Source organism: Alligator mississippiensis, chromosome 4 (genome assembly GCF_030867095.1).
Source record: "Alligator mississippiensis isolate rAllMis1 chromosome 4, rAllMis1, whole genome shotgun sequence".
NCBI lineage: Eukaryota > Metazoa > Chordata > Crocodylia > Alligatoridae > Alligator > Alligator mississippiensis.
Window position 1 is genome coordinate 96,706,297 of NC_081827.1, and position 14,730 is coordinate 96,721,026.

The 14,730-nt window shown below is 45.9% G+C and overlaps 1 protein-coding gene across 2 annotated transcripts; it reads right to left on the bottom strand.

The window, feature by feature from the left end:
- Nucleotides 1-1,682: 1,682 nt before the first annotated feature.
- On the bottom strand, nucleotides 1,683-14,136 carry WBP2NL (WBP2 N-terminal like). 2 transcript variants are annotated; one of them, XM_006259898.4, is made up of 8 exons: nucleotides 13,994-14,135; nucleotides 10,128-10,236; nucleotides 9,603-9,738; nucleotides 7,721-7,813; nucleotides 6,613-6,819; nucleotides 5,906-6,013; nucleotides 5,070-5,146; nucleotides 1,683-3,663 (listed from the first exon to the last, which is right to left on the bottom strand). In XM_006259898.4, the coding sequence occupies exons 1-8, from the start codon at nucleotides 14,050-14,052 to the stop codon at nucleotides 3,616-3,618; spliced, it is 837 nt and encodes a 278-aa protein (XP_006259960.1). In that variant the 5' UTR covers nucleotides 14,053-14,135; the 3' UTR covers nucleotides 1,683-3,615. The 2 variants fall into 2 exon arrangements, with proteins under 2 accessions (XP_006259960.1, XP_014462925.1); XM_014607439.3 differs by lacking the exon at nucleotides 5,070-5,146 and having other exon boundaries at nucleotides 13,994-14,136.
- Between the last annotated feature and the right edge of the window lie 594 nt (nucleotides 14,137-14,730).

Below are 14,730 nucleotides of genomic sequence, written 5' to 3' on the forward strand. Positions count from 1 at the left end.
TCATTGCAGAGGAGAGCAGTACTGCTGTAATTCCTAGAAAATTGCTACTGCCAGAGCTGGCTTGACCTTTTGGGTAGAACCACCACAAGGTTCTTCTGGGTTTCTTTGCCCCTACAACCATACACCCAGAACAGGCCCAAGCAGTGTTAAATCTTGTCCAGACATGGTTATTCCTTGAGCCTCTCAACAAAATCACTTACCAAACCTTAAAAAAGGATGCAGAGAGACAGGCTGGAGGTGGCCCCTTACTGCAGAGGTGGAGAGCACTGGTTGTTCCTTTCCACCTTAGCAAGCAATTTATATGGATTTCTCTTTGCATTTTCCAGGCTAGGAAAAGGACCAGACACTTAAGTAAGCAAAGAGTTCCTCCTTCCATTTATAGCTACCTGAGATCAGCAGGAGGTGGTGGCCTCAAAGCATCAGAGGGACAGCTTTGGCTGTCAAGAAAAATCTTCAAGTGCCAGGCAGGAGAAGCAAAACCTCAGCCATTGGACTTTACACTGAAACCAGTCTTCCTCTTCTGTACAAACTATTCCTGGCTGCAGTGAGGCAAATCATAGATGAGTGACAAGCTGTGTGTTAATCCTATGATGTTGTTCCAGTTTTAGGACAGATGGGACCTGGGACCTTCTACAGGCAACCCTCATTATTTGAGGGGGATATGTTCTCATATCTCCTGCAAATGGTGAAATCTGCAAATAAGACACCGTGTTCATGAACACCATCTGTGTTCATGAACTCAGTGGCCGGGGGTGGGTGGGTGACGGGGAGAGCGCGGCACAGCTGCTTTGGCAACTGCGGGAGTGTGATGGCAGCAGCAAGCGCAGAGCTCCTGAGTTGCTCCTTTAAGTGTATTTAAGAAGTGGGTTTGGCATTTGTGAATATTTTAAACCACAAATGCCAAACCCGTGAATAGTGAGGGTTTGCTGTATACAAAGGCATAGCTGGATTAAGAAGGCTTTAGCCTTTCAACCAACCTATAGCTTGTGGCCAGGAGTCTGTCTTCCCCACTACAAGTGAGTGGTGTACCCACATTGCTCAACAGCTGTAGTACAGATTGCAGTTCCCAACCTGAAATATTAGACTGAGAGCAGACTTGGTGGCAAAACTATCTTATCTCCTCTTTTGTGGCAGCAGCTAAGTGAAGCTATATGCAACTGCTCCTTCCCAATTTCTTTTGTGTACTTTGATCCACCACATCTTCCTCTGAAGGAAGTGTGGGACATCCAAGACAGACCAGCTGAGAGCAGCTAAACGTGATATGGAAGAAATTTAAAACTTCTCTTGTTATATATGTAACCACAGAAGATGGAACAGCCAAGCATGATGGCAGGGAGAGAAATCCAGGCCTGCTTTTGATCTTAAGCAAGGAAGAATTCAGTGCTAACTCTGCTATCAGAGAAAATAGGCCTCCAGCTCAAGAGGAACTACTTACTGGAGACAGCCCCAACTACTGCATTTAGCAGTCACTCAGCTGTGGTGCTTGTCACACCACAGGGAAGGAGACTGTGGCAGTTGTGTTCACAAGATTACCCAAAGCAGCTTCCCTCTTCCCAGCTGGCAAGGGGTAAAATGCAGTCATAAAAAGTAGTACAAAAGGGAACAGGGACTACACAGCCACCAAGGGAAGGGCAGGGGCTGCACTCTGTGAGCATATAAAACAATGAACGGAGGCACACAGCTAAAGATTAAATGCTTCTGTATTAAAGTGCAATGCAAAAGTTACAAACATTCATAGCTAAACACTTAGTTCCAGAAATTGATTAGAGCATTTCAGACTCCAATTAAAAAGGTCTCTTAGGAAAAGGAAAATCAGTCCTTTGCACAGGGCTGTCAAGAAATCTATGTAACATTGGAAACTTTGTAAAGTAGCCCTCCTGCACAGGGAGGAAAGGGGGCAGGAAAATATTCCTTACTCAGTGTTGAAGGGAAGAAGGGTAATCAGGTCCCACAAGGAATCACATGGTTCTCTATTAGATAAGTGAGATATATCCCTTGGAGCAAAGTCAAAGGCTCCTAGGGGAGAAGAGAAGGGCATAGCTGTGTCATTGTATTTTTGGTAACAGAAGGGAGGGCATTACAGCCATATCACAAAAAAATAATCTGCTTATTGAAAGGATGCTGCATTACCAGGGGCAAGCATGAAGATACCAGCTCCATTTAGGAAGCAGAACGCACCCTGTGCAGTGGAACTCCAGTGTCACGCTCCACCACTCCTAGGATGCAGATATAACTTGAGCCAAGGGGTGAATGCAACAGGAGCACAGTGAAGTGAACTAGTCTGTCCTCCACAATCTTAAGTCTCACTCAGCTGGCACACTTGGGGTGGAACAAAGGTGTGCTCACCCCCCTTAGCTAGAGCTTGTTCCCTCTGATGGGAATGTAGGTTGCTGCCAAGCATAGCATCAGTGCATAGAGGTGGAGCCAATTTCTGGGAGCCTGAGGAAGACTTGGATTCATTCCCACTGCCACCATGCTTGTGCTACTTGCAGCCCAAACTCCAGTCACCTCTACCCAACCCTATTAGTTGTTTTATTTTATTTACAAAGGCAGGTGGGCTTTATAAAGCCTTTGCCCATTTCCAGTTCAGACTCCAAGATCCCTCCATTGTCTTGTCTATCACCAGCATCAGAAGGCCACACCACCAGGCTAGCATACGTTGCGATGTCTTCAAGGACATATCTTCCATACACAAGAGCATGCTTTCACTCGAGGAAAAGTAAAGGAAGGGTGGTAGGCACCACTGGTTCTCTACATGTCTCAGTAAGTAGAGACCCTCAGCATGTCCCTCAATCACCCATTCTGTGATGGGGGGGAAGTTGACTGGGAAGAGAAAGACACATGCACAGAGGATTTTACTGGCAGAGATACAATTGCACTGCTGTTTGCCTCTTTCACCCTTAGGGATTTATATTAGGCTGATTTACTCAAAGCCTGTTCAGAGTCTTCACTGCTGCTTAGCTATTAGGCCTGTCTCTGTGCTACAAAGCTCATCCCCTTTGGCACATACACTACTAAATACTTCTGAACTAGCCAAGTCTCTCAGGAGATGTTTCCTGAATTAAAAGTTGCACCACTTCAACAGAACCAGGAAGGCAATGTGTATAGCCTTTTAGCATATCCCATCACTTCCAGTCTTGTCTTCCACGCCAGACTGCAACAGGTTCCAGGCATATACTGCTGTGGGGGAACACGGCAGCATGCTCCCTCCAAATGCTGCCTCAGACTGTTCAGCAGCTTCTGCCTCAAGTTGTTTCCATTTCAGTCAGAAAGCCTTAATACTTTATTCCTAAAATTAGGTAGGTGCTCTGTCTGTTGGTCTAAGAAATGCGTCGAGAAGAATGCGTCTCTCCTCTCAAGCAAAAGAATAGAAGCTATCCTAAACGGACTCTGTTCCGACCTGGAGTATAGAGCCAACAGGCAGAAAGTACTGCTGCTCTGTTTTATATTGCCATACTGCGTGTTTAAGGAGGGTGGGTGTTTATGCCACTCAGTACTAGGTATGTCATATACACACAAACTAGAAATGCACTAAACCGAGGGGGTGGTGGTGGTGATGACAAAAGAGTCTTCATGGAGGAAGATCGTGGGAAGTTGCTTGCTGGGTTCTTTCTGTTAGTTGTTCTTTTTCTCCTCGGGAGGAGCGTAAGGAGGTGGTGGGTCCTGAAAACAAAGAGGATAGTCAGAGTCAACATGTCTGTCTAGCACAAGGCACTGCTGGTTTTAGAAACTGCTCCACTTTCCAAGGATTTGCGGGCTGAGTTCACATATCCAATCTTCCCTGTCTGTTACACCTTTACAGATTTTGAACTCGCAACAGATTTGCATTCAATATTCTAGGCCAGCGATTCTCAACCTTTCATACCTTATGTGCCCTCTGCCGATTGACTAGGCAAAAGCAAAACCAGAAGTCCCACTGTGGCACTTCCAATTTTGCTGCTGTGAGCCGAGTCCCACTTTATCCACTGCAGCCTGGGACAATGCAGCCTGCACAGGGCCTCCCTCCCAATCCCCCGGCACACTGGACACGGAGGGAGGGGCAGTGGCCAGAACTTCCGGCCTGAGCAGACAAAGACCAGAATGTGTACCCCCTGCCCGTGTCTCGTGTACGCCCAGGGGTACGCATGCCACTGGCTGAGAAACTGTTCTAGGTTATTGTTACACTCTAACCTCCCTGGTTTAAGTTACATCCCTTGAACCCTGTGTGTCAATTCTAATAATGCTTCAAATGAGGCTTCACCAAGAAGAGATGAACATTTGTACTCAGGAAGCAACGTGACTGGACATTGCATTAATCCTTGCTTTCTCTTCCCTAAGGCCATGGGGAGCATTTGCATTTCCTGTAGCAGTTACACAAGATCTTTAGTCCCAGGCCCCAAAGTCTCGGTCTTCTTATTCCTCTCAGTGCATTATAAGAAAAATATGAACATTTTTTCAAGTAGATCTGCTGTGGTGGAATAAGACTAGGCACAACTTTGCGGCTACCCCAAGATATGTGGAATCAAGCTCTATGCCTGCAGATCGCTGTTCTAGGTTCCTAAAGCCACAAGAACGCTTGGCCATCTCCAGAGAGTACCAAAAGAATCTAAACCTGTATCGTCTTCTCTCTTTATAAGTCTAGTCTTCATTTCCTTCCGTTCCAGAATAAGTTGAGAATGCTACATTTTCTAGACAGAAGGCACTGTCATGCACGTCTTAGCGTCATCTCAGTTTTAATCAAGGAGAAAGGTAACTAACGTTAAACACTAGATAAGGATCATTCTGTTACCCTCAATGTCCCTAGCCATTCAACTTAATGTCAAGCGACTCCAACCTACTGCTGTGAAAGGCAAACCAACTGCCTGTGGGACTCAGGAAGTATGGGTCAGTAACATGCTCTGCTAAAACAAGCCAAGTGTCCTGCTTCCCAGTACAAAACTGGCATGTGCTATAGGCTATGATCTAACAAACCTGCTGCACTCAAGCAGCAGGATGTTCAGTATTGAGCTGTGGTATCTGAACAGCAAACAGCATGCAAGCAAGAGAAGCAGAGTTCCTGACCCAACAGGACCACACAGCCAGATGCTTACCATAGGCATGTAAACATTGTGGGGGTTGGCTGGGTTATAATATGCACTCGAAGCCGCTTCTGCTGCTTTACTGTCACCTACAGAATAAGGCAAGAAAATTGGTAGAAGTGTCTTCCTAAGTTGTTCTACATCTCAAAGCATGAGGCTCAATTTATATTTGTAATACATTTCTACTTTACGTAGGGGGAAGAAAAAAGAGAGAGACCCAGAAAGGTTAACAGATTTGCCCAACATCAAAGCAAATCTGTGGCAAAGCCCAGAGCGGGGAGGTTTACCTACTAGACCTTGGTTCCTCATTAATATCCAGGGTTTGACAGCTCCCTGAGAGAAAGGCCAGGCTCCCAGGCCCTCCCCACCTCTCACCCAAGAGATTTACTGCACACATCTAGTATGCTTATTAGCCTAACATAACACTGTACAAAGTAGCACTGGAATCTAAAGACATTGCCCATAACAAGCTACTGTTCAGTCTATATTAACTGACCCAGACCTCCCATTTCCTTTGCAAAAATTCTGTCCAAACACTCCCTCAACCCTTTTAGTAGCTATATTAAAAGACATGGCACAGAAGCCATTCTGCACACTCCCCAAGTATTCATCTTTCTGTATCTAAATGAAGGACAAACAGATTTCAGTGCAGCCAGTTCTCAGCTTTTATTTGGACCAGTTCATAAAAGCAAGAGATCTGCACAGCTTTTCCTAGTAGTAGCAATCTGAAACTTTCCTCTCCATCCTTTAACGACAGCTCACATACGAGACTAAGAAATGGATATTTCAGAACTACTGTAACGACAACAACTCCACTGTTCATAGCTACAGTCAGTTCTTCCCCATACCTGACAATCCAGGTTCCGCCCAGGCTGCAGGGGCTGAGGGGGCCAATGGTCCTGCAGGTGAAGGTCCAGTATATGGTGGAGGAGGTGGCATATACACAGGGTTCATCCCTGAAGAAACACAAAAGTAAAATAACATTTCAAACTATTCCTGTGCGTTATAGTCTTCCTGTAAACCCTCCCTGTTGCACTGCATCTCTTGACAGAAACAAAAGGTGAAGTCTCATAAGTTTGGAGAACAAGAGTTCAACATCAGTGACTTTCTACTTCTCTACAGCCTTAAGGACCCTGCAGACAGCAGTGCTCATATTCCAAATGTGGATGTGATTTGCGATACTGCAGCCTTCCCTTCCTGTCCTGCTAGGGTTAGAGAGACATAATAAGGAGATGCAATACTATTCCATCTGGATTTCATTGGGTCACTCCTTGCCCTTGCTAGAAAATCCCCGGAAAAAAAGCCACAAGTAGTCAAAGTTCTCATAGATCTATCAGTACTGGTCAGCGATGAAGGTGTTTCTCTGCTGATGGACTGCTGCAACATCATCAAGCCTAGAGCAGTGGGTAGACATCCCCAGGAGCTTAAAGAAAAATTAGATGGAAGATAATAGTCTTCTTCATTCTGCCAACACAGCCCTTTTACAGCTCATGCTGTACACTCTCTCAAATTATACTAGCATACTGCACACTGTGTGATTTGACAAAAGCATTACCTGCAGGTGGTGGATATGGGTAGCCCATTGGTTGTGAAACAGGTCCATATCCATTCATTGGTGGAGGCACATAAGGATATGGTCCATTAGCTGGTGGAGGTGCATAGCCACCTGGGGCAAGTGAATAGCCACCTGGGGCAGGTGAATAGCCTCCACAGGCTGGCATATAGCCATAGCTAGGATTCTGAACAGGAGCTCCTCTGGAAGCTGAAGAGGACAAAGGTTAGCAAGTCAGACTCTTCTCTATTGCTACATTTTAAACTTAACTGCAATGTGTGTAAAGGAAAAAAAACATCCATGAATTTAGTCTCATCTGCCTGGGATCCAGGACTGTGACCTACCTGAGTCCTGCCACAATTGCTCTGCCTAAAAACATCTAGCAATTATTTTCTCCTCTCAGCTTTACACTCTAGTCCCCAGCTGACAACCAAAAGCAGAGTCTGCAATGTGGAGGCTATGGAAATAAACTGAATAATCTGCAACTTCTACATATTTATGTACCCATCTTTGCTAGCTAGATTTTTTTTAACCTGAAGAGTTCTCTTTTAAGAACTACACTTTCCAATCAAAAACCCACTCCTCCCACATCAGCATTTCCCATAGCAAAATACCATTAAAAAAAGTTTCTTAAAAAAGAATATTCAGGAAAGTCTAAACAGTCATTTTAGTTTATTGAGTGGAGCATAACTTTTTTTCCCCCACTTAAGACTACATACTCATATTTTGGAAACCAAGCATCAGTTACTCTCCCTCCCCAGCATTGTTTTTCCTCCCTGTAACCTTTAACTGTTTTAACACTTTATCCTCAATTGGGAAAATGAGCATGGTTTCCACACAACTCCATATTTCCCAATTTGTTCCAGTTAGGCGGTCTCTCCTAATTGGAGCTCTTAAATAAGCCAAATCTAAAACACATTTTCCCAAACCAAAACAAACTTCCCATGTTTCATTTTTGTCTTGTTTAAAACCAAAACAAAGGCTCACTGTGGAAAATCCAAACTTGAGAAGTTTAAAGAGGATATTTTTCCAGAGGAATTTGCCACCCTGAAAGTTACTGTTGTCTAACCAACTCAGCTACAAAGCACATAAGCCTCTGAAGCTCCCTTACCATTAGTGGCAACTTTGAACATCATTTGCCCGAACTCAATGGCTCCTCCACTGTTGAAGGTCAGTTTAAATGAAGCTTGCCCTTCCCAGCCACCTAGGATAGAAAGCTAGAATTAAAATAGGCCCTTACAATACCAGGCTTCTAAGTGACTGCTACCACAAAGAAGCAACCAACTAACATGAATTCGGATAAGGGTGCAGGTACAGTCATATTGGTTGAATCTGTTTACAGAACCTTGCAAACTTAAACAAAAGTTTACTTCATGTGGCTGCAGAACACCAGCATAAAAAGTACCAGGGTTCCCCTCCATCCCTGTCTTACTGTGCACAGCTAAGAAAATCCATAGAAAGACTTCTCTGGAAATTTCCTCAGTTTTTAAAAAAAGGAATGTTTGCTACATGCGTATGTAAAAGTGTTGATGTAGATTCAATCCAGGTCATTTGGGGTTGGACTGGAAAAAAAACAAAACTCCAAGAACTCTTGAATGGGAGACTTTACTGATGATCTCAATGGACTTTGAATCAGGGCCTGAAACTCAAGTTAGGATCCGAATGAAATATTTCATCAGCAGGCTCCAACCTCTTTGATCCACAGGAGCTCAGACAGATTATAAAATCTTTGCTCTCAGGGGATTTTTCAGAAATTCCCAAGTACATAATAAGAAATCCAAAATAAGCCACCTGGACTGGCCAAAAAGAAGCCTATCTTCTTGATAAAACATAGACCTTACTGGAGGTCAACTGAGTAAAACAGTACAAGGTTTTTAAACAGCTTTCAGATGGGGGATTAATTACTTAGACTTAATAACAGCTCAGTCTCAGCCCCCTTTGTCCGGTAAACACATAACAGAAATTGTCCCAAAATGTCTTTAAGAAATTTGGGGGGGAGGGGGAAAGAGTTTTTTCCTTTGAAAAAAACTAGAGGAAGTCAAGATGATTCAGTGTGTGCGCATGCGTGCATGTGTCGAGGGGGGTGACAAGTTAAAGGAATGTAGCAAATTAAAGGCACAGTAAAAGGTGCAAGGCATGCTTACAATTCTGTTTCTTACAGTGCTAAGGTGTCATGACTACTATAGGAGCATCCCCCCAGACTGGAATTTAATGTCAGCAAAAGGTGCTAAATTCACAACCCTGAAAACCTAGCCATGCTAGAACAGAGGCAGGTGGTAGTAGTGTACTCTAGATCCCTCATTCCACCCACCTACTTCACATTGGCAGGGACAAGACCTAGAACTGAAGAGGAGCTGTCCCAATGGTTGTTTTGTCTCAGTTTTTATCTCTGTGACTGCCAAGTGCTAATTGTGGTTTCTATGATGTAGACACCTACTAGGAACCAGATCAAGACCACAACATCATGTAGACATCATATGACAGCTATGTTCAAAAATTAAACTCAGGATCAAATCCAAATCACTGCTGTACCATCATATGCAAGAGGTACACACAGGTAGTATAACTTGGAAGCATCTGATGATTTTCAGGAAAGCAAGCTCTCTTTGTACAGGCAAACTGCAAGCCACTGCTAGAATCAGTGACTGATGTCAACCCCTCCCACCTCACAGCTGTAACAGCTATGGGGGCAACAGAAACAGAAATTCAGAGAATAGCTATGACCTAGATATTAACAAGGAAGTTAAGAGATTTAACAAAAATATCCCCTGTGCCAAATCAATTATTCCACTATTACTCCATTCTAGAAGTAAAGCCACTTATTTCAGAATACTACATCCATACAGACAGTCACACCAGCACAATTATAATGCAATCACTCTGTCAGTCATTTTTTCCCCATGTAAACAAGCCCTTTATTAGAAATGTGGGCCAAGAAAAGAGGACACATGGGAAGCTCAAAGGCAAGGCTATTTGGAGCTGCAATGCCTTACCTCCTGCCTCAGCCTGGATCACTCCTTTGATGAAGTTGGCAGAGAAGACAGGCTGCTCAATGGAGCACCCTTTTACCAAATAGAATGGCATCATGAAGGACAGCATGGGGTCCTTGCCCTTTGACACAAAAATCATCTGCAAGACAGGAAGGAAGACTGAAGTAATTGATTTACAATCAGTAAGTCTATAAATACCTACAGTGAAAGAAACACTTTAAAAATGTTCAAGACAGTTCTGTTTCTGAAGGCTACTAAGAAGAACTAAAGCTGTGATATGATTAAGTCCAAGTCTACATAGCTACTATATCCATCACTCAGAAGCATCCTCAAATACTTTGCTGACTATATGCAAGGCTTACCCACCTGAAACACACCCCTATCTCCCACAACAATGTGCAGTTTGAGACGCTATACATTTGGAAATTCTCTCCTGAAAGCCACAAGCCTCATTTGAAAGCCTGCTGGACTAGAGGCCTATGGTATCACTGGAGGAAACAGGGGGAAACCCACTGACTCAAGACTTACCCTGTAGGGAGTAAGGTACAACATTCCTTTCTTGGTGCCTCTGAACATATCAGACCTGTCAGACACATCGCTGAAGGAGAGCTCCACATCTTTACAATGCTTGAGAATACTGCAGGAAGGGGTGGGGAAGAGACATGAATTAGAGGTGCACAAACTAAGAGACGTTCCTGAGCTATGAACAATCCCACGAGTAACCACAAGTTCTGAACTGTCTCTGAAAGGCTCAGCTCTGATGTGGGTCCAGCCTACTCCAAGTATATCTGCATGGTTTATGAAAATCTGAAAACTCTCCTCAACCACCACAGATGCCAACCTGGCCCTGAAAAAGGAAGCCCCTTACTTTGCATGACAATTGGCTTCTCCCTACATCTCCAAAACCAGGAGGGGAAGTTGTGGGAGGAACAGTGCTCTTCTCATTGGAAGCAGCAGGATTTACTGCAACTTTTCTTTTGAAATAATTCTCTCAGAACATGCCACTATTCTGATTCGTCTAGTACTCGGACATCCTGTGTCCAATTTTAGATGCTACAGGGAAATGAGTATCTTCAATAATTCAATTCCCACTGAGCAAGCTATATTACTGGGGAAATAACTTTATAGCTAGACTAACTGCAGATGTTACATGTAAACTTGCAAGGACTATAAGCTAATATTAGTGACTCAGAAAACATGGAAAACGATGAACTGAGGAACCACGGAGTGCAGTGACAAGATTGTCTTGTTCAGCAGTGATCTAGGACAGGTAGTAATGTCTTAATAACATCTGCTATGGGCACTAAACTGATAGGAACTGAGAGCACTAATAAGTACACAGAAACAGGTACATGGAGAGGTAAGAAACCTAATGAGAAGATAGAGCCAGCTTAGGAAAATGCAGGTCAGTGAATCTGGGTAAGTGATCGCACAAAGATCTCAAAGTAAGAAAAGCTGGGGAAGCAGAAATGCTGAAAGAGATTTAGGAATGACAGATCTGCAGTATGGTAAGGCAGCAAAGAAAGCCTCCTCCAGCACACATTTTGGCAGCATAGAGGAACCACAGGTGAAGGTAGCTACATATACATATATCCATACTATTGTATGGCCCCACCTGGGGAAGTTACTAGGAATTCAGGGACCAGTAAAACTAGTGGCGAAAAGAAGTTAGAGAATCTGGGTCTTAGGAGAAGAGACTGAAAATGAAGTAGGCTTGCTGCGAGTTACCCAAGAATAAGAGACAGGATTAACAATCCACAAGACCCAGGCATTAGAGGAGGGACACACACACCAGGAGGGAATTCTTTAGGGTATTCATTAAAACCACTGGCATTAAAATTAAAAGAAAAACTCAGCTTGAAGAAAAAAGAAAACTGTAACCATGAAATCTAACAGGCTGTCTAACCGGCTCCCACAGAAAACCAGCCTCTCTGCCATGGTTGGGAAGAATGGAGTCAATGATATAACAGGTCTTTTCCACTTCTACGATGCTGTGGGGAGCCATTTCTTCCTAGCTAGGTCATGTAGAGCTGTGCTCCAGTTCTGAATCCTACAGAGCTATTTATTTGCCTCCACAACGTTCTGGGACAGCAACTTCCATAGGGCAGTTTTAAATTAAGAATTCCTACAGATCCACTTTGTCTGCCTTTTTAAAAAAGCTTCATTTATTTCTACAATATATACAAAAGCCAATTAACAGCAGCCAGCATGTTGCAATTACAGTTTGCTGAATAGTTTTAATTTTGCATACCAGCCTGGGATGCCATAGGGTAGCCTGACTCTAATGAGAGCTAGCTTTACCAAGCCGTGAACCAGCCTAAAAGTACCCTGAACAAAAGCCTTTTTTCACACCTCCTCTAGTGGCATCTGTTAGCAGTACACAACATAAAAAGCACATTTTGTATCATAGACTCAAATTAGAAAAGTAGGGCTCTGAAGGGACCTCCAAAGGTGTAGTACAACTCCCTGCCTGAGGCAGGAACATCTCTATCTAAACCATCCTATACAATCCATAATCTAAACTCTGCATAACACTAGTCAACCCTCATCTATTACAACTGAAGTATTCTGCACAGAAGTTACCATCTTGACAAGTCTTGAAATACAACAAGCAAACACCCAGCTTAAGCAATGGAACTAGGCTGGGCCATTTCATAATCTTTAGCTAGATTGACTTCCTTCTTTGTGCGCAAACACTTGGGTTTTAATGCTGCATGGAAGCGTTTTGTAAAAACAAACTGTGTAAGCCATCTACACTCATTTTAAAATGGTACAAACAACGTTTGTATTAGGTTTGGGAAGACTCCCTTTTCAAAATAAAACAGAAGGCCTAAATTAGTTCCTAACAGATCATAGCTAAAGACCAGACACTGACCTTTAGTTATGACTCTTTTAGTCACAAAAAAGCCACTAGCCTCATGTAACACTGTCACTGATCTTGCCTACTTGTAGAATTGTAGAGAAGCAGGGCTGGAAGGGATGTCCAGAGGTCATCTAGTCCAACCGCCTGCCTGAGGCAGGATCTTCCCTATCCAAACCATCATCTAAACTCCACATAAGCCTGCTGTGACACAGCACAGACCTAACACCCTAATCTGTCCCAGGGGAACCACAGCAGCCAATGTCCTGCTTCTGTGAAATGTTGTCACTGTATGCTGACTGGGTCCTGGGTAGAGGGCCATGTCCCCTGCTACAGAGCAAGGCAAAAACCTTCAGTCTGTACCAATCTGACCATGGGGTGAAATTCGTATGGACTTATTCCCAAACTCAGAAGTCTTTGCACTGCTCTGATGAAGAGCAACTAAGTCTGGACAGGGGCAGTGCTTCTCACTAAATCGATCTCACATGAAGATTACCTCTGAGCCCAGTGAGGCAGGATGGAGAATAAGAGAGAGAGGTTTGATAGTCCAGGAAATCTCAAGCAAGGAGTTAATCTAAGTAAAATCTTGCTGGGCGAGGCTTTTTGCCAACAGTTGCTTTACACACAGGATTGCACAGCCCTTCCCAGCACTCGGGCCTTCACGCAGAAGCCAGCCAGGAAAACCGGCTCCTCCCAATTACTCTCCTGCAGCTGGCAAAAGGGCCGTGTTACTCCTCATTTTTAGGCTACGTGCTTGACTGTTCCCACGTGACAAGGTGAAATCTAGTTTCAAGCACCCTTCTGCCATCTCAAAGCTACCCCCCCCCCCCCGTTGGTTTATCCAGGACTTGTCTCTGCTACATGGGGGGGGGGGGGGGAGGGGGAGGGGGGAAGGGGGGGGTTCTCCAGAGATAAGGCCACCACATTTCAGTCCTCCAGCATCCCAGGATGCAGTGTCCCCTCCTCCCTCTTCTAATCCCTGTGGACAATCTTCCGCTGCCTTGAACTCTATGGACAGCAAGCCAACTCCCCACCCAGCCCAGCCCAGCCCAGCCCAGTCCCGGGAGGAAAGCCGGGAAGCCCAGCAGGCTGATCAGACTCAAAGGGGGACACTGGACCTTACTGGGATGCTGGATCTTGCCCCAGCCCCAAGGGACCACTCACTGCCTTGAAAAGCACCTTGGAGCCCCAGTTCCCGCCCCGGGCTCAGGCTCCCATTCCCAGCCGGCTGCGAGGCACCGAAGTGGGGACCAGGGCTCAGCCCGCCCCGCCCCGCCCGGACCAGCCCCCGGGCCTGCCAGGGGCTCCCGGCACAGGCGCTGCCCCGCCACGTGCCCCCTAAGATGTCACCGCTGACTTGGTATCGAATGGGACCGCGTCATGAAAGGTCACGTCACGCTTTATGACGCAGCAGCGCGCGTGACGCAGTCGGGACTTGTGTTTCTCCCTCCGCTCCCCCGGCCACGCCCCGAAGCCCCCCGCGCCGAGAGACGGACACACGGACGCGCAGCACTGTTCCAGCCCCGCCCGGTACCTCTCGCCCGGGGGCAGCAGGACACCGCCGCCCGGCGCGTGGCTCCTGTTCAGCGCCATCTTCCAGCCCAGACTGACAACAACAACAACACGACACCGCACAACCTCCCCGTGACCGCACCGGGCCTCGCCCCACCCCTCAGCCTTGTGCCGCAGGCCCCGCCCCTTCCCCGTGACCTCATCGAGCCCCGTCCCCGGCCTTATCTTCAGGCCACGCCCCTTCCGTGACAGCGTCCTGCCCCGCCCACCCTTCCCAGCCTCGTGCCGGGGGACCCGCCCCTTCCCCGTGACCTCTCGGGTCCCGCCCCTGGCCTTCTCTTCAGGCCCCGGCCCTTCCGTGACAGCGTCGGGCCCCGCCCCTTCCCCGTGACCTCATTAGGCCCCGCCCCCCTCCTCGCGAGGGCTCGCAATGCCCTTGCCGACGCCGGCTGAGGGGAAGCGGGTACGGGGTTTTCCGACAGGCAGAAAGGCTGATCCCACCTCACCTCCTTGAGTTGCTGCGCTAATTTTGGTTTTCGTGACGTCACCAGATTTCAGCGAGCAGTCGAAACACTGAGGGGCAAAAGCAACCAACGTGTCTTGTGAAGTAAAATAAAGAGAGAGCAATGGTTTGGCTAAATAACTGAGACTGCAAATGTATTTGAAAGGTGCAAGCACTAAACAATGAGAGGAACTGTCCAAGGTGGTCAGGGAAATATATGTAGGAATAATGCCGTGTTACCGTTTTGGTGGCCGACG